This window comes from Phyllostomus discolor, chromosome 12, assembly GCF_004126475.2.
Source record: "Phyllostomus discolor isolate MPI-MPIP mPhyDis1 chromosome 12, mPhyDis1.pri.v3, whole genome shotgun sequence".
Lineage (NCBI taxonomy): Eukaryota > Metazoa > Chordata > Mammalia > Chiroptera > Phyllostomidae > Phyllostomus > Phyllostomus discolor.
The window spans coordinates 71,332,562-71,351,240 of NC_040914.2; the positions used below are offsets into that span (position 1 = coordinate 71,332,562).

General features: G+C 42.3%; 1 protein-coding gene across 2 annotated transcripts in view; it reads left to right on the top strand.

The window, feature by feature from the left end:
- The first annotated feature begins 5,397 nt into the window (after positions 1-5,397).
- Positions 5,398-18,679, top strand: part of HSD17B2 (hydroxysteroid 17-beta dehydrogenase 2) — a 44,669-nt gene continuing 31,387 nt past the window's right edge. Inside the window, exon 1 of one of the 2 annotated variants that reach the window (XM_036012266.1) lies at positions 5,398-5,792. In XM_036012266.1, coding sequence (XP_035868159.1) covers positions 5,525-5,792 — 268 coding nt within the window. In that variant the 5' untranslated portion in view covers positions 5,398-5,524. The remainder of the gene's footprint in view (positions 5,793-18,679) is intronic. The other variant, XM_028502046.2, reaches the window with a different exon arrangement.

The window sequence follows — 18,679 nt, forward strand, 5'->3', positions numbered from 1 at the left end:
GACTCCACCTGATGTTATGGAGTTTAGACATTTCTACCCCACAACAGTTCAATGACAGTAATACAATGACTTGATCCAACCCGAACTTCTGGTTGTTTTCTCTCGGTTCCCCTCATCCCTCCTCCTACTGTATGAAATAGAGAATGACATTTATAATATTTACACGTTATGATTCAACATTTAAAACATTAGTCATTGCCCCAAATCTTGAAAATCGTAACAAAACTTGTGTTACCAGAAAGATCATCCTGATATCCCTGAGATTATCTGTTATGATCTGTACTGCCCTGTATATATCTTGAAGTTTGGGTCACCATGACATCCACAAACAGTCATCCTCTACTTGGGGAATTATGCCATTGCCATGCTGCACTAACCACAATATCATAGTTTTCAGTTACTGCAACAATATGACTTTTTAAATGTTTGTACCTTAAAAACATGTCCATTTCAGGCACTTAGCACCAGATAAGACATATTTTATTGTATATATGAGGCAATTCAGAGAATCTAGGCCTATCAGACTAGAGAAGGTAAGGCATAATAACAATCTTCAAATATCTGAAAGAAATGGGGACTAGATGTGCTCTATGTGACTTCAAGTGAGAAAGAAAGGACAACACCTCAGTCAAGCTCTTCTCAGAAGAGTTTTCTAATACATCCAGCTATCCTGAATTAGAAAGTCAAGTGTACTTACTGGCAGTAGGTAAGATGACCACTTGGTGGGGATGTTACAGAGAGAAGCTGCATTTTACAATAGATGGGAAGTTGCTTCTTCAAATTCCCTTCTAAACTCAAGAACCACTGATTCTAAGAAAATCTACATTCTAGGATTCTCGGAAATTTTTATTTTTTTGCCCAGCTTGGAAGGTTCTCTCTGTTGGGTAAGATATCTTGTCTTCAGAAGTTACTTTCAAAAAGGAAAGAAGCAGTACACTGTCTCACTGGCATCATTAGCAAGAATGAGTTGATCCAATTAGCTCTATTCTCTTGAAAAACTAAGAACAAGCTTGACAGAAACGAGACACTGGCCAAACAAGGAGAGCCTCAAGGACAGCTCTAGGACAAAATGATAAGTAAAAATGAGACATAGTTCAGCTCAGTCATATGGAGGAAGTCTTCATTCAGATGCAGAGCAGTTCTTAAGTGGACTAGAACCCTGAAGTCCTCAGTCAAAGCAATGCAGACATAGGGGCTCAGAAGGGGCCCATTCTCACCTGGGAATTCTGCAACTCCATTTGTGTTCCCAAGTGATGAAAGCCTTCCTTTCCACCACCATCCAGTCCCACTAGTCACTGCTCCTGTGGCAGCTTCTCCTTTAGCTCCCCAAGATCAGGAACTGGGTTCATATTACTCACTGTTGAATTTCCTGTCTGGTAAAATTCTGCTACCTGGAAGGCACTTGGTAGAGACCTTCTCCTTCTCATTTTCATTCAAAAAATATTAATTAAGTACATACCATGTGCCAGGCCCTAGGCTAGGCATTTGGTGCAGGGTGAATAAACAGAGTGAGACCAGAGCCAGCTTCCCCCGTTCCCTGTCCAAAGCACTGTCTATCTTCTTACATGCTAGGAAGCTGGGTATATCTCTTCCATAGTCCTGCCTCCCCCAGATCATCCATAATTGAAGTCCTCCTCTCCCTTCCTCCTCCTTGCCCTTCAACATTTGCCGCTAACTTTATTCATATTTTGGGACAAGTCAGCATTTCATTGGGTACTTTATTTTAGTCCTTTTGGTCTTCCTATGAGGGGCAAGAGTTTATTACCCCAAAATATGCTTTTTAGGATATTGATTCTTTTAAGCTTGTAATTTTCAAGAAACAAAAGACTCAGGAAGCCCTGGTTTGTGTGGCTCAGTGGATTGAGTGCTGACCTGTGAACCAAAAGGTTGCTTGTTCAATTCCTGATCAGGGCACATGCCTGGCTCACAATGAAGGCCAGATCCCTGGTTGGAGGCATGTGAGAGGCAACCTATCTATGTTTCTCTCCCTCTTTCTCCCTCCCTTCCTCTCTTTCTAAAAATAAGTAAATAAAATAACATAAAAAGACTCAGGAAAAACTTTTAACCTTCACCCTAATTTGCCTAAAAGAATTTAGAGGACCTGCTCAAAGAAGGGAGCTTTTATAGATAACTATAGTTTAATATGAAGTAGTTATGATAGAAAGGGAGGAACCTAGCTTGCTATTTAGCCCATTTGATGAACGTCCTCCCTGTGTCCTACTCTGAAAGATGGCCCATTGAACATTAATTTCCCAAGCGTTTGCTTTTCCGCCTCCATGTGAATTGCCTCCTCCCACTTTGAAGTCCCAAAGGACTCCCCCACCCTCTGCCTTCTCCTTAGCTCAAGATGGCGTATAAGCCTCAACTGCCCGACGTGTGCTGGGGTCTCACATTCTTACAGAACCCAAAAGTGTATATGAGTGATACATTTGGTTATTTTCTCCTGTTAATTTGATTAATAGTCCAGCCAAAAGAACTTAGAAAGGTGGGAGAAAATTTTATTTTTCCTCCCCCACACTATCCTGTTTAAAAAACACAAAGTATTAATGCCAGCATTTATGAAGCTCTCTCTGGTGTCTTAGGAAGAATGTGCTAAGTGATTTACCTTGATATTTTTATTATTTTATAGCTGAGGGTCATAGGGGAACTCAAGAATTAAAGATTTTAGTTTTAGTTATAATTGATAGGCTTAAGAGATTAATGTATGTGGAAAGCTGTTATTCTAAGAACTGGAATAAATGACCTAAGTGACTCCAGGAGGTCAGCAAGTAATTCAACCTCTGTGCCCTAGGGGGTCTGCAAACAATCGATTGAGATGGTATCTGAGCCACTGTGTTCCAGGAAGGGAACATCCTTGTTGCAGAAAAAGAATTGTTGGATCAACAGATAAAGAAATACTAGGAAAATCACAGCTGGACTGGAACTCTTGTCTGATCAACCCCCTTCCAAGTCCTTTATCCTTTTCTTCTCCTTATAAAAAGGTTGGCTTGAGATGAGATGTTAAGATGGTTTTTGAAGGTACAAAACCTACCATCTTCTTGGATAGCCAGCATCTGAATAAAGCAGCCATAAAGATTCAATCTTTGTTTCTACTTGTTGGTTCTCATAATGACAGGCAGCACAAATGCTGACTTTTCCAGGTTCACGGGGATGGTGGGTCTAAGGAGGTAATATCACCCACTCAGGGCAACCTAGTTAGTAAGTGGCAGTGATGTAGGTATTTCAGGGTTGGGGACCTGAGAGTCCATGACCCACTGTGGGTTCTTGGCTTTGCATAGGAAATAATTCAAATTCAAGCCAGCTAGAATTTAAAGTGAAAGTGAGTTTATTAGTGAAGCAGTGAGACAGAGAATGGGCTACTCCACAGACAGAGCTTCCCACCTTTAGTGGAATTTGCTTTCTTTATTGAGGTTCATTTAATGGTGGTGTGGGGGTAGGGTATTCAATGAAGGGGAAGAATATTTAGGGCCTTCTCAGGGAAAGGGAAGGAGATTTCTCAGAGAAGCTTCATCAGCCATTTTGTGTGCTTATGTGGTCTTTCCGTTTCTTTCTTTTTTTAAAGCCTCATCTGAGGACATGTTTATTGATTTTAAAGAGAGAAGAAGGGAGAACGAGTAAGAGAAAAAACCATCAATACATTGATCAGTTGCCTCTGGCAGGTACTGCCCCAACTGCAGATCAAACCTTCAGCTAGGTATGTGACCTGACCGGGGATCAAACCTGCAAAGTTTTGGTGCACAGGACCATGTTCCAATCAACTGAGCTACCCAATGAGTTACTTAGCTGGGGCTGGGCTTTTCCTGTTCTGATCAGGGCAACTCAGGGTGTGTTGTTTAGCACGCTCTTGTATGCTCACAGTAGTGAGTGTAGAATGAGGCTAGGGGTTACCATTAGGTGAAATTAGTTGCCATATTGGATTGAGTAGGTTTCCGACAGTTTTAAGCCATAAACTCAGTGGGGATTGGGGGGGGGGGTGGTTAAGGGGTAGAGTGTGGTTTTACTATCTTCTTGACAGCTTCTGTGGCTTTTATTGATTGCAGGTATTCTGCCACATACCCTGTCTTAGCAGAGCTAAGATTGGGTTTGAAAACAAGTAGTCTGACCTCCAAGTGAGAACTTTTCTTGTCTCTCCAGATATGCCAATGCCTAGCCTTTATCGACATTCTGGTGCTTGACACACACAGGGCATGCCATAGTCCAGGTGGTTCGGTACCCTCTTCGGATGGTCAGCATTGCTTCTGGTGGTCAGTAAGGTGTCACAGCTTCGAGTGCTGGTTTTCGACCCAGTAAGTCATGAGTGTGGGTCCAGATCCACTACTTACCCTCTCCAGTCCCTGTTTTCCTCTCTGTAAAGTGGGTGTAACAATACTCACTTTGAAATGTTTCCTAAGGTTTGAATGAAGCTAAGGTAAGGAAGCCCTAGTATATTACATGATGATTGTCTTTTATTTTTTGCCTAGAACAGGCAGCACTGTAGAGTGGGGGAGAGCATACACTTCTGAAACAAGCCTGCTTAACTCCAGTGTTGTGTGATCTTGGGCAAGTCTCTTAACCTCTCTGTGCCTCAGTGGTCTCACCTGTAAAATCACTACAATGATAGAATCTACCGTGATAAGGATATTCTATTCAAAGAGACTGAGCATCCTGACTGTTGAGTGCCAATGCCTGGAACAGAGCTTGGCAGAGATTAGGGTCTCAATAGAGAATGAATGGCTAAGTAGCTAAATATTACTCCTGGCACAAATAAGTACCTATAGGTATGTGTGAGGCATTATTAGTTGTATTATTGTTGCTATTATCTCTCACAGGCATATCTCTCCTCTGACAAGACCAAAGCACTTTTCATCTGCCATGAATCTCTTCTAGTTTTTACTCTCTCTTCATCCACCCTTCAGCCTGACTCAGGTGGGAGGTGGCAGGAATCCTGTGAACACGGACAAGATCAGGACAAGATCAGCGATGCCTTCTCCTTCCAGGGTCTATCTTCCGAACTTCACTGATTGCCTGGTTTCTCTCTCTCTCTCTCTCTCTCTTTCTCACACACACACACACACACACACACACACACACACATTCACGCATGCACGTACATGCACACACACCAATCCAAAAAAAGATTTGACAAACAGATGCAACACAGACTCCTAAAGAAGCATATTTTCCTAGGAGCTAGGATTTGTAATTCACTGTTCAGATCAAATTTTGTCAATAATTATCCAACTACTTCTCTCTCCAGAGGTCATTAGAGAACGAATGCTTATTTGATGTGGTGAGAACATGTATGTGTCATTCACGCAATGGGTGTGGGGAGAGCAATCACATAGGAAGTGCTCTGGTATTTATATCAAACCGCACTAGGAACTATGTGCCTGTGTGGGTATGATTAATCCAGCCTCATTCAAAGTGTGTCAGGGCTGTTTTCCCCCCTCCCTTCTTGGCTCTCAGTTCATATAACTCAGGCTGCTTCCAGCCAGCCTTTACCCACTTGTCGTGAGTGCAAAAAGGTGCAGCAGAGTCTCTGAGAATGAGTACTCTCCCCTCTGAGACAGCGTGGCTCTGCCTGGCTGTCACGGCAGCACTAGGGGGACTTGTTCTCTGCCAACTCAAGAAGAGCCCAGGACAGGTGGGGAGAAAGGTGGTTTGCCTGGCAGGCCTCTGGGGAGGGGCTTGCCTGCTCAGCCTGTCCCTCTTCTGGGGCTTGATCCTCTTCTCCCTATCATGTTTCCTCTTGTATATTTACTTATCTGGCCAAGAATTGTTACCTGTGGATCAAAAGGCTGTGCTAATCACAGGTAAGTTGACCAACGGGGCACTGTGATTCTCACCCAGGGCAGGATCTGGCACTTGCTTTGTCTCAGCGGTACTGTTTCAGATTTGGTTTAAAAATAAAATGCTTGGTTGTAGAGTAAATGAAAGCACATCCCCAAGTAGTTTTCACTACATTGTTCTGGTTTGCTTTCTTCAGGAGGTATACTTGGGAGGATGGGAAGGTGAAGTGCATCTAAGCCATGATTTTATTAATTTTCCAGGGAAAACATTAATAAGCAAACCTGTAGTATTTTATGTTTCCAGGAAAGCCCCCTAGGTTTTGTTAGACTTTAGCAGAATTTTGTTCTAAGATTATGTTTGACTGTTTTCTAGACTTTGACTCTCGTTTCCTAGAAATGCAAGGAGGCTTAAAAAGCCAGGTTCTCTTTTGTGCCTAGCTGTGTCTTTTAAATGCACAGGTGGGCAAGAGTATTTTTGTCCACTGGTAAAAAAGCTTACAGTTGCATCATGACATTCTTCTGAGTTGATAAGGCTATTGTAATAATTTGCATGTCATTTTCCATACAATCAACTGTAAACCTACTTTTGCCCATCCCTGAATTGAAGGGACTCACTAGGGTCCCTTCTGCTGTAAACTGCTGTAAACTTTGCAGTTCGCCTGGCTGCTGGCCTGATCTGAAACTTTGTCTTCTTATCTGTCATTAGATGGCTAATATTTCTTAATTGGATCAAGCTGGCAGTGTGTCCAGACGGCAGTTGCTTGTTAGCTGAGCTGCCAGCTTTTTCTCCCTCTTCTTTTGTGTTCCTTTTTCCACTGTAAGTGTGAGGCCAAATTAAATTCCTGTGGTTTGTAAAACTGGTTTGCTTGGTTGTGAAGTTTGAGCTTGGATAGGGCTTTAAATGGGATTACCCAGCATTATCCTAACTCAGAAAATGATGCCACGGAGGAACGTGCGTTGCAGAATCATTTGCTGGGATGTCATCACCCCACAGCCCACAGCTACAACCTGCTGGGAGTGAGGGCAGACACAGCGTGTGGACGGAAGTGAACAGAGGTTTTCCAAATTTACAGAGAAATAGACTCAGAGGTGACTTGTTGATTTTGCCTTTTATTGTAATCTAATAATGAAACTTTCTCTTAAGATGAAATGCAAGTTGACTCTTGTTTGAGTTTTGAAGTGCTATGGAAAGCAAGCTTTTTCAAAAACAAAACCGCCACCCCCCACCATACAATTCAAAGGTAGAAAACTCAGTTGATCCGTAGGATGTGTATCCACATGAGTGTCTGGAATCAGGCAGGTGATACCAGAGGACTGGCTGGGTTTTCTACCTTTTCACTAGAACTCTCTGGGTGGGCTGGGTGGAAAGCTATAGTAACAATCAATCCTTCTGTTCTGTGTGTAGTGACAAGTACCCATGGTCTTTGGAAATAATTCTGGGTCAGATTTATTTTTTGTACTTTTCCACTTGTGTGAAAGGAGAAGGAACACGTCAGCAGGTTACAAAAGTTACCAGCAATGCTGTGGTAGACACTAATGGGACATGATCTCCTGGAGGTCCAAACGTTCCTGGGAAATCAGTTTCAGTGGCAGCACTTCCAGGGCTAATAAATAAGAATACTAAACCTTAGGATACACACAGGCAAATTTCAGGTAATGGAAAAAACAGGAATTCTGTCTTGCTTGATTATCTTGTCAGTGTTCTTCATCCTGTTTTGCAGATGTAGGCAAGCAGAAATGGTCACAAAATACTCATCCAAGTCAGCCTGCATCAGCCATTGCAATGTCCTGACTTGTGCTCAGTGGTATGGAAAATGACAGATTCAATTAGGCAGCTCAAGCCCAGTGACTAATCCCTCAGTGAGATGTTTAGCAATTAGAATGGTTCGCATTAATAAAGGAACCACATCCTTTGTTAAAAAGAATGCCATAGATTCAATATAATTCTGAAGACCGTTTCAAGACCTTTGTTCTAAATGGAGAAATTAAAAATGAATTCATTTAGTTAGATCAGAACTTATTTAAAAACAAGCCACCATAACTTGAAATAACCTTTGTTTCAGAATGGCTTATGTTATAAATTGGTGAACATTTTAGTAAGTGGGGCGACTAGCAAAAGATGGCAATGTACTTAAATATGATTCTTTTATTTGATAATTTAAGATTTGGAAATCTCTTTTAAAGAAATAATCTGAAATTTGTAAAAAGGATAGATGCCAAACAAAACGGCATCTTTGCATAGTTGTTCAACACAATCTTACTTGAAATAGCGAAATATCAAAAACAATAAAAATGGTGACAAATTACAATATACCCTCCAGTAGAACAATGGGTAACTAGTAAAAACACAGGACCGTGTTGCATCATGGGAAACTGGGCTAAAGGAAAACTTGCAGGAGATCCAGATGTTTGAGCAAGACTGCAACCATGCCACATGAATTAAAAACAACAACAACAACAACCTGGAAGGAAACAGTTTGTAAATTGTTGGATGAGGGTACTTGAATGCTTTTTCCCCCAGATGTTTTCCCTAAAATTTCTCTAATGTAGTTATATTACTTATATAATAAAATATATATTTTTCTATTTTAAAAAGTGTATTGAACTTATTGGGGGTGACATTGGTTAATAAAATTATGTAGGTCTCAGGAGTACAATTCCATAATACACCATCCGTGTACTGTATTGTGTTCACCACCCCAAGTCAAGTCCTTCCATCATCATTGATTCCCTCTTTTCCCTCTTCTACCTCCCCGACCCCCTTTCCCACTGGTAATCACCATGCTCTTGTCTGTGTCTATGAGGTTGTTTTTTTTTCCCTTAATGCCTTCACCTTTTTCACCCAGTGCCCCACCCCTTCTCCCCTCTGACAGCTGTCAACCTGTTCTCTATCTATGAGTCTGTTTCTGTTTTGCTTGTTAGTTTATTTTGTCCACTACATTCCATATATAAGTGAAATCGTAGGGTACTTGTCTTTCTCTGACTGGCTTATTATTTTCAAAAGGGATCACATTAAAAGGAAAAAATCCATTTAATTACGGACCCCGGTATAGGACAATTATGAGGACAAGTTCAAAGAAATAACTTTATTTCTTGGAGTCAACTTATTTCATTTTTCCAAGATATTCAAAGGTCTTTTGTCTCAGAAACATAAATTATAGTACAAAGAAGAAATAAGCAAGCATAGAGAATTTGCACACATATTTGTCTTTAAGGTATGTGAAGCTACAAGGGCCATTTAATTTTTAAAATGAATGTAAAATTAATGATGAGCAGGCTCACTGGACTGCAGCAGCATCTCAGGCACAATATAGTGGAAAAAATTTAGAGGCCCGAAAGGTTTGGGCTTGAGTTCTGCGTTTACTTTGTCTTAGGCTGGATTCTTCAGGGGCAGCGCTTGAGATGAGAATTTGTGGGGGGAGAAGGAAACTTTCCTTTACCTTTCAATTTTTTTTTTTGCTGTAATCAAATCTACATGAGACAGATTTACAAGAGAAAATAACCAAAGTTAATCACACATGTACACATACATAGGAGGTTCGGGGACAGAAAGGTAAAATAAGTACATATGCCATGTTGAGCTTAGGATAAGGCCGGCTGCATTGAAGGCTTCAGAGGGACAATGAGAAGGGCAGATGTTCAGTAATTAGTATTTTTCCTGTCCTATAAATAGGTCATAAAATGTTATTTTTTGGTGACAACTTTTATGGTTAAGGCCCCTAATTCAGATTCTTTATGGGAGAGGTAAAGTTTCTTGTGTGCCTGCAGAATCTTTTTTTTTTTTTTAATTTTCTTGTTTTTAAAGACTTTATTCATCCATTTTTAGGGAGGGAAGGGAGGGGAGAGAGAGAGAGAGAGAGAGAGAGAGAGAGAGAGAGAGAGAGAAACATCAATGTGCGGTTGCTGGGGGTTATGGCCTGCAACCCAGGAATGTACCCTGGCTGGGAATTGAACATGAGACATTTTAGTTCCCAGCCCGTGCTCAATCCACTGAGCTACGCCAGCCAGGGGTCAGAATCTTAATTACCTTCAGCTCAAAGTACTGGTACTGTATTTTGCCATGTATAATGCATACTTTTTGCCCAGATTTTTGAGGGAAAAATAAGGATGTGCATTATACATGGGTAGAACTCTGTATCTATATAGAATTGCATATCTATATAAATGTTTTTAATTCTTTTATTTATGCTTATGCATCAAAAGTGTAACTCTAGAAAGCAATAACAATATCAGTATGCAAAATAATACCCTGGAATATAATAATTCATTTTGTTTCTCAATATAATAATTGGGTTTGTTCTGAATTAAAAAGTTAAAATGAAAGACTTTTTTTATTGAAAGTTTGGGCCAAAAATGTGGGTATGTGTTATACATGGGAGTGCCTTATACATGGCAAAATACAGTAACTCACATGCCAAAATGAAGAGGCATTTTGGGGAAGCCTGTTCTGAACCCCTATAGTGTGAACGGGATTTATTAGGAGGGTTTCCAAGGAATATTGGTCCTGCAGTAGGGAAGATGGACAGGAAGGGGTGGAGGCCACATGGGGTGCAGCATCAAGGGAAGTCTGCTGAGGGTCAGTTGGCTTAATCACTGGGGCAGATCTGGAGACAGTGGGGGTCACACAGGACAGCTGCCCCCATTGTGATCCAGGGAGCTGTAGTTTTTATGCCCTCACACCTGTCAATCATTAGTTAAGAGCTCTTACCCCCCACTCCCCTGGGTGGTGGTAATAAGGGAAGGCTTAAACTCCAAGCACTTTTGACTTCTTGTTCACTGGTGAAGTAAGCTCCAGCATCCTGGGGCAGCCACTGGGCAAAGTCTCAGGGACTGGCTGCTGGGTATGAAGCACACTGTGGCTTAGAGAGCCCCCAAATGGCCAAGGTGATCTGGGCAGTTTGATATTATCTGCTACATAGCTCTTCCTCCTAGCTGTGTGATCTTTGGTACCCAGTTTGGGGCTTTTGAACTTTTGCTTTCTCTTCTGGAAACTAGAAATGATAACACACACATACACACACACACATACACACACATTTTTATAGATGGAGTTGGTGATGAGAGACAGGGAGGGAAGGATGGAGAGAGGGAGGAAGGAAGAAGAGGGGTGGGCACATAATTTTCTGTATTGGGGCGGTGAGGGGAAAGGTAGAGAAATGGGGTTAGGAAGGCCAAAAGCAAACAAACAAACAAACAAAAGGCTGACAAAGAAATGAAGAGAAGAAACATTCATTTATTCATTCAACAGCTATTTGTTGAGTCCTTAGTACATGCTGTGTATTGTCCAGAAGCAATGTGGGGAGGACATTCAGGACCATGCAATTGTTACGTTGTTTGGCAAGTGATGGAATCAAAGTTCCTAGATTTCCTTGGCCTTGGGCCCACGTTTACTGGGGCTCCTTCTTCTTCCTCTGAGGTTGTGCATTGTCCCTCTTAGCCTATCCTTTGGACTTGGTAGGAGAAGCAAAGGTAACTTTGACTCGCTGCTTTCAGCCCTTTCACCTGGCCCCTCCAGTCTTCCTCACCCACCTCCAGTGTTAACTTCTGATTCGGTATCTGCTATGAGCAGGACACACACCTGGAGGGCACTGAGGTCCAATGGGAGAGATTTGGCCATAGTGGCTACAGCTGAGCAATGGGGCACAGAGGGCACCTCCAGGAGGATTCCCAAAGTGTGGTGGAGCTCAAGGGTGGGCACAGCTCCCATGTGGGGGCGCTGGGAAAAAGTTGATTAAAAAGGACCCACTTTATGAGTTAAAAAGTAGCTTTCTAGAGGGAAAATAAGGTCTTCCAGGCTAATTGGTCAAATAGCTCCCACACACACAGCTCACACTCATTAAAATTTTTTATGTTGGATAATTTTTAATTAGAATTTTCAAAACTGGGTGCAATGGAGGGTGGACCAGGGAGGGGAAAAGGGATTTGTTTTAAGCAAAGGCCCTTATTTTATGTTGCAAACAAAGAGTCCGAGGTGGGTAGTGACCCCTGCTGGGACTTATTAAATAGTCCAATTAAGGTTCTAAAATTGCATACTGTTGGCATCGGCTTGGTCTTTGGTGTCCTCTGGATTTAACGCTAGATTATTAAAATAGCTGAACATTGACAGCGGACTGCAAGACTAAGAAAAATAATATCTCTGTGTTCAAAGATTTACATACATTTTATATTTGATTCTCACAATGCTAATAAATTGCATCTTGTGAATAGAGAAATAATGTGTCCAAAGTCACTGAGCTACTAAGTAGCAGAAATGGGACTAAACCTAGATCAGACCCTTCTGCCACCCAAAGATATGCTCTTAACACCATCATTATTTGTGTAATCGCCATGGTTACCAGTAGCCTATAAAGGCGTCCAGGATATATAATGTGTCCATTCAAAGGGCAAGTACCTGTTGAACATATACAGAGTGGGGCAAAAGGAGGCTTACCGTTGTGAGTATGTAAAACACAGTTGACTCCTGTATCATTATTTATTAATTACTGTATTAGTGTCCATACAAACAACTGTAAACCTACTTTTGCCCCACCCTGTATTATGTGCATAAGACTGCTGATACAGAACTTGGCAGCTGGTTGGACGCAGAGATGCAGGTGAGAGGAGATAAAATGAAGGTACTGTGGACATGGATAGGGATGTTTGAAAAAGGTGATGATGTTTTAAGATATGCTGTCTGGTGAGTTAGACTTTAGGTTTCATTTCCAGGGCAGTGAGGGGGCAGTGCAGGTGGAAAGTTGTGGGCAGGTGGAGATAGAGAATCAGACTTTGGTTAGTTTGGAGAAAAAGATGGGAGAAACACGAGCAACAAAGTGACGATTAGTGTTGCGAGGGAAGTGGTCCTGGAGGTGTATAATAAAGAATCAATACAGTTTTCAATGAGCCTAAAATCCAGTCAATCAGAATTTTTTTAATATGACTATGGTAACCTCTTTTATAATTCAGTTTAAGCTTTACCTTAGCCCTCTACAGAGACTCATAGAAAGGTATTTTTAACTTGGGTAATTCTGTAAAGTTTGAATGGTGATTTTATCAGGAATTCTAGATCAAGTATTTTTATTCTTTAAAAAATTAAATTTATTAGGGTGATATTAGTTAATAAGATTATGTAGGTTACAAGTGTACATTTCTATAATACATCATATGTATATTGCACTGTGTGCCCACCACCCAAAGTCCAATCATCCTTACTGTGTCCCCACGTCCCTTCCCTCTGGTAGCGGCCGTACTGCTGTCTGTGTCTATGAGTTTCAGTTTTTTGGTTGGGGGAAATTCTCATGGAATGAAGGCACTCCCAGGCCCCCTGCCCTATATATTGTAAGCTGTTCCTCAAACAGGGACCACGTCTTTTTTATGACTGTGTGCCGTTTTGCAGTGTCAGAGCACATTAGAGCCAACACAGTGTTAATGAATGATAAGCCCGAGTAAATGACCCAAGCAGGTGACATGTCTTCCCCTTTTTGTGCTCATTGGCTGGACAAAATGGGATTGTCCCAATCTGCCCACTTCCTCATGTACTTATCTTTGCTGTGTGTGTGTTTTTGTTTTTTTGTTTGTTTGTTTGTTTTTGCTGGGATCACCTGTGGAGAAAGGGCAGAGTGACATGGCTGAGCTGGCGAGGCTCCATTGTTCTGCCATGACTTAACTGCTGGCTTGCTCCGGACCAGGCTTTGTGATGACGTGGTTCTAAGCGTGCTTCTGCTTACCCAGGATGTGGCACACACAGAACATCCTCTGGCCTCCAGAAGCCTTCAGAAACTGCTCTCCCAAGGGTCACTGGCACCCTCCTAGTCACCAGAGTTTGACTTCCACGCCAACACGGCTGACCACACTTGCCTTCTTGACTCGGCTTCCTTTGTTTTCCAGGAGATTGCACTTCCACGTTTTTTTCTCACTTCTCTATCCCTTGATTCTTCAGGTTGCTTCCTACCCTCCCCCAATGTGACTCCTGTGGCTCTGTCCTTATTCCTCTTTATCTTGCCACATTCTCTACTATTGAAGTCCCACCCACTCCTGTGATATCCATGGCCTCTATGTGAGGACTGGCAAACCTGTGCTTTTGTATCCCTGACATTCTTTTGACTTTCTGACTCATATTTCCAGGAGTTTAGGCTGAAACATTAAACTTGGCATTTGTAGGACAAACTTATCATTGTTTCTCCTTTTTCTTTTCTTAACTTCTCTGGTTCTCACCTTTCCCCCAATTCTGTCTATTCTTCCTCTTTCCCATCCCTCCTTCCACTTCTTTACATTGGCCACTTTCTACAGGTTATTTCTGTCTCCTATTGATGACTTATTCCTAGGTAGGTTCATCCTTCACTGTCTACCCTCCTAAATGCCAGCATCCCCTATGTCCCCTCCAGCTCCCTGTGTCTCCTGTAGGATGTGCTTACATTTCTCACACTCTCGTGTAGCATCTTTCTTTCCATGTATGGCATCTCCTGCCCCCTGTATTCTGGTGATGATCAATCTCCAACGCCTTGCCCAGACTTGTTTCCTGCACTCTGGACCACATGTCCACTGCTTCCTGAAGTTATAGGGTCTACATGGCCCAGACAACACTCCCTGATTTTCCCCTAAATCCTGCCACCAGTCCAGAATTTGATGGCACTAACACCATCCATCCTATCTGCCCAAGTCACAGCTGCCACAGTCATCTTTGAACCCCCCTTTCAGTTAACCCATACCACAAACCTGAGAGTTCTTCTTGACTCTTTCTTCTCTTTCATTGCCTCATCCAACCAATCACTTATTCATAACTCAGTGACCTTTCCTCACCTCTTGAATCTCTTTCCTCTTTATTCCTGGAGCCACTCCCTTTGATCGAAGCTTCCTTGTTTTCCATTTGGACTATTGTAATAGTGTCTTGATTGTTATCCCTGCCTTTCATTTCTTCATCCTCACACTGTAGCCAGATCAATGCGTTTCCAAAATATAAAGCTAACCAATCCACACTCCCCTGTGTATAAACTCCTACCACAGCTCCTCATCCATATAAAGTCCAAATTTCTTGTGTACAAAGGTCCTTGACAATAGAGGTCATATTATATACTTCCTTTATACTCCCCACGTTCCCAGGAAAGTTCTGGATACCTCTTAGCTATTCAAAAGTTGTGTGCTATCCAGGTACTGTACTAAAAAAAAATATTACTACCTTTGAGACAGAACAAGACCTGCCAAGGAGGTAAAACCTAAGGTTTTCAGAAGGGTCCGTGGTATGAACAATTTCTAATCTCAAAAAATGATAAAAGATTATCCTGTCTACACCCTCATGACCAAAGCTTCCATGTCCACTGGTTTATATCAGTAGCTGAACCCCATGGATTTTGAAATCCCCTATTTATGCTCCTAAAGATGAACCTTTCCCAGATGCTGATCCTTCACCCCATCCCTTCCCTTCCCAATTTCAGGGTTCAATGTTGGGCCCTCAGAGTTGGGGATTAGATTAGATCATAGGGTGTCAATATATGTGCATGTGCTAGGACATGGCACAGGCAGTGGTTCTGAGGCAAGGCCATGGACATCTGGTTAACAGGTAGTTGTACTGAACCAAAGAGAGACAAACAGATGATTGAGAAGGAGAGTAAATCCAGGTGCCAAAGAAGACAATTGGAGGCAAGCTAAGCAGGGAGCATGAGGAAGGCTAGTGCAGACATGGAGTGGAGTAGGGGAGCACGTCTGGCTTGGATGACCCAGGGACCCCTGGGGCATCCATCCCATCCAGGTCAGTGCACAGCAGCATCTGCTCTTTAACTTAGGGTTCACTACATGCAGCACTCTGGTGCTCCCTGATTCCCCCTTGCCCACTGGCTCACTTCACGAGATCCTTCTTCTCTGCTCAGAATTGCTAACTCCCATGGACTTCATGCCACAAACAGAGTATTGAAAAGATATAGGTCCACTGAAAAACAATTCTAAAACTCAAGAATAGAAGCCATGGGGAACATTGTATTCAATGTCCTTGGTGCACAGAGGACTCAAGGTCCAGGACTGGCCCCAATAAGTTTTGATTTGAGATAAGTGCCCAATGTGGTCTTTGGTTGAATAGAACCCACATTCCATTTTCATGGGTCAACGGCTCTGCTAGGTCAACTGAAACAGTGGAAAGGGATCTGGGTTTCATCGAACGCTATTGTGTAAAGATTCCTGTCTACTGAGGTCTCATGGCCTTCAGAGTCAGACCGAACCTGGACATCAGCAAGGGGATTAGAAACAAAACTATGTTCCTCTCTGGAAACATATGTGCATCTAAGTGCAAGTCTGTCTACTGTCCTCCAGGGTGGGAGGAGGGTGAGGGGTTAAGATCACACAGTTAAGACAATGACTGATCTGGCTGCCTGCCTTGCTGCTTACTAGCTTTCTGGCCTAGTTATAAACCTGACCAAGTTAATTAACCTGTCCGAACCTCAGTTTCCTTCTCTGTAGCAGGGAGATAATCATAATATTGATCTCATTGGGATTGTTGCCAGGATGGAATGTGGTAACACACATAAAGGGACATTTGTAGATGGTAACTTTCATTCACAGCCACAAGAGATGCGTGAGGGTGGTGGCCAGAAGCCAAAAGATGAGGTTGCTAAGAGAGTGCCCCCCCCCCCACCTCCCACCCACCATCCAACTCTGGAAAGAGAAGGACACTGAGCATGGTTGTAATGGGCCTTGGAATATGGAGGGAGTTACTCCCTCAGAATTCTCCCACCCAACGTGGGCACTTTTTTCTACTTAAGATTTCAGAGAAGCTTCTAGAATAAGTTATAGGAAGCGTGTGTTCAAGTCATTTTAGGGGAACTTTGCTGTAGGGACAATGGTGTAGGGGTTGGGGTTTCACTGCATCCTGTTCCCTAGGCAGGAGACATGCAAGGGGTCTCCCCTGGTCCACTCCACATGTTATGGGTCAGCTGTGATATTTGGGGGGGATGGTGAGGGGGCAAGAACATCTCATTCTGCCACTTTGGGGCTTACATAGTCATACTGAACTTTTTTTTTCCATCAACTGCCTCCCAATGCCTGAGTACCCTTTTCAGGATTATCATTTTTATCTAGTGGGGTTTTTTTAATAACCCCAATGATGGAAAGCTCACTACCCCTTCAAAGAAATCATTCCACTTTTGTACGGTGTTAATAGTTGTAAATATCTTCCATATATTGGCCAAAATGTACTTCCCTGGATCATCATCAATGCATTAATTCTGCCCTGGAAGTCACACACCCTAAAGAAAGTGCTCTTTTGCATGATAGCTCTTGAAAAATGTGAAGGCTGCATAATGTTATAACCAAATCTGCCTCAAACTATATTCTCTCATCCCTCCCATGGCCTAGTTTCTTGAACTTTCATAATTTTTTCTCAGTGTCTTTTGGACCATTTTTAGTTTCTTGACATTCCTTTGAGATGTGCACCCAGATTTAACATTGTGTGCCATCTTCGTATGAGCAATACAAACCAGACTGGAACTACTAAGGTGAAATTAAATCAGAAGATGTTGGCAGTGCTAAAAGTATTGTGGTAATTGATAAAGTAGGAGGCTATCATCCAAGGGATAAAGAAAAGTGGAAGCTATGGGTATCTCAGCTTTCATTCTAGTTATTTTATAGCCTATTATGCAAAGCTATTGGTTAAAAGGCAATTCACTTATATAGCAAATCTCTGATGGTTTGGGGTGCCAGTTATGGTTGTAGGGTAGTTATGAGAATAAAGTGAAATAAAGCAAGCCAAATGCTTAGCACTGTGCCTGGCTGCAGAGTACACAATTGGTGAATGCTGCTGCAAGAAATTGAAGAAGACAAAAGACACTGCGGGAATCAGAGAAAGCATGATGATGGAAATAATACCAGCTATTTTCTGGGCTGGAACAGGTCATCTCCATTATGAGCTCTATTTCTTTGTGCCTGCCAAGTTAAATTAGGTTTCTCTTTTTATACCCCTTTCATCACCTTTGTCATCCTTTATAAGTATTTGTTTAATGTCTTCTTCCTCCTATAGCAGTGGTTCTTGACCGGGAGCAATTTTGCTTCCCAGGGGACATTTTAGCAATGTCTGAAAATATTTTTTGGTTGTCATAATTGGGGGGCACAGAAATGTGTTACTGGAATTTGATGCATAGAAGCCAGGGATGCTGCTAAACATCCTATAATGTACAGGGCAGCCCCCACTACAAAGAATGACCTCATCTCAATGTCAGTACTGCAGTGGTTGTCACCCTGTCCTAAAGTTTGAGCTCCCTTGCTCAGGGACCATATCATTCTCATTGATCATGGTATCCCCAAGTGTCACTTACAAAGTAAGTCACACAATGAGTGCCCAATAATAATAACAAAAAAGAAATGGGAATTGAACTGGATCTTAAAGCATAGACAGGTTTGAATGCATTTTTCTTCTGCTTTGAGTACACAGTGACAGAGGGTACTGGGAGTTCTTTGGGAAAAAAGTTCACAAAGAAGATTGCAAATATTCTATCCTCAAAGGGATGAAAGAGACAGAGAGGCCCCAGGGCTTCACCAGGAGACTGATATTACCGTAAACAAGAGAGTCTCAGAACAAAAGGTCTGGAACTGCAGGTAACACAAGAACACCCAAGACTAGGAGCAGATCATTGTTTTGACAGGTAGAATTCAGCCAACCACTGAAAAACCAGAGACAGAATGTTAAATAGACAGGAACCAGAGAGTCCCTTTGGTAATGCACAAAGGTGAGGCTTCTCAGCCCACTGTGGGTTGCCAGGAACACAGAAGTCTCTACCTTGGGGCAGCATCTTGAGTCTGGTGGATGTCAATCACCACTGCATTAAAATCACCTGAGAGCCTTCTGAAGCACACTGATGCTTAGGCACCCACTCCTAGAGCTTGGGTTTACCTGATCTAGGGCATACGACTTGTGTGTTGGTGTTTCTTTAGAGAGCTCCCTTCCTGTGTGAAGC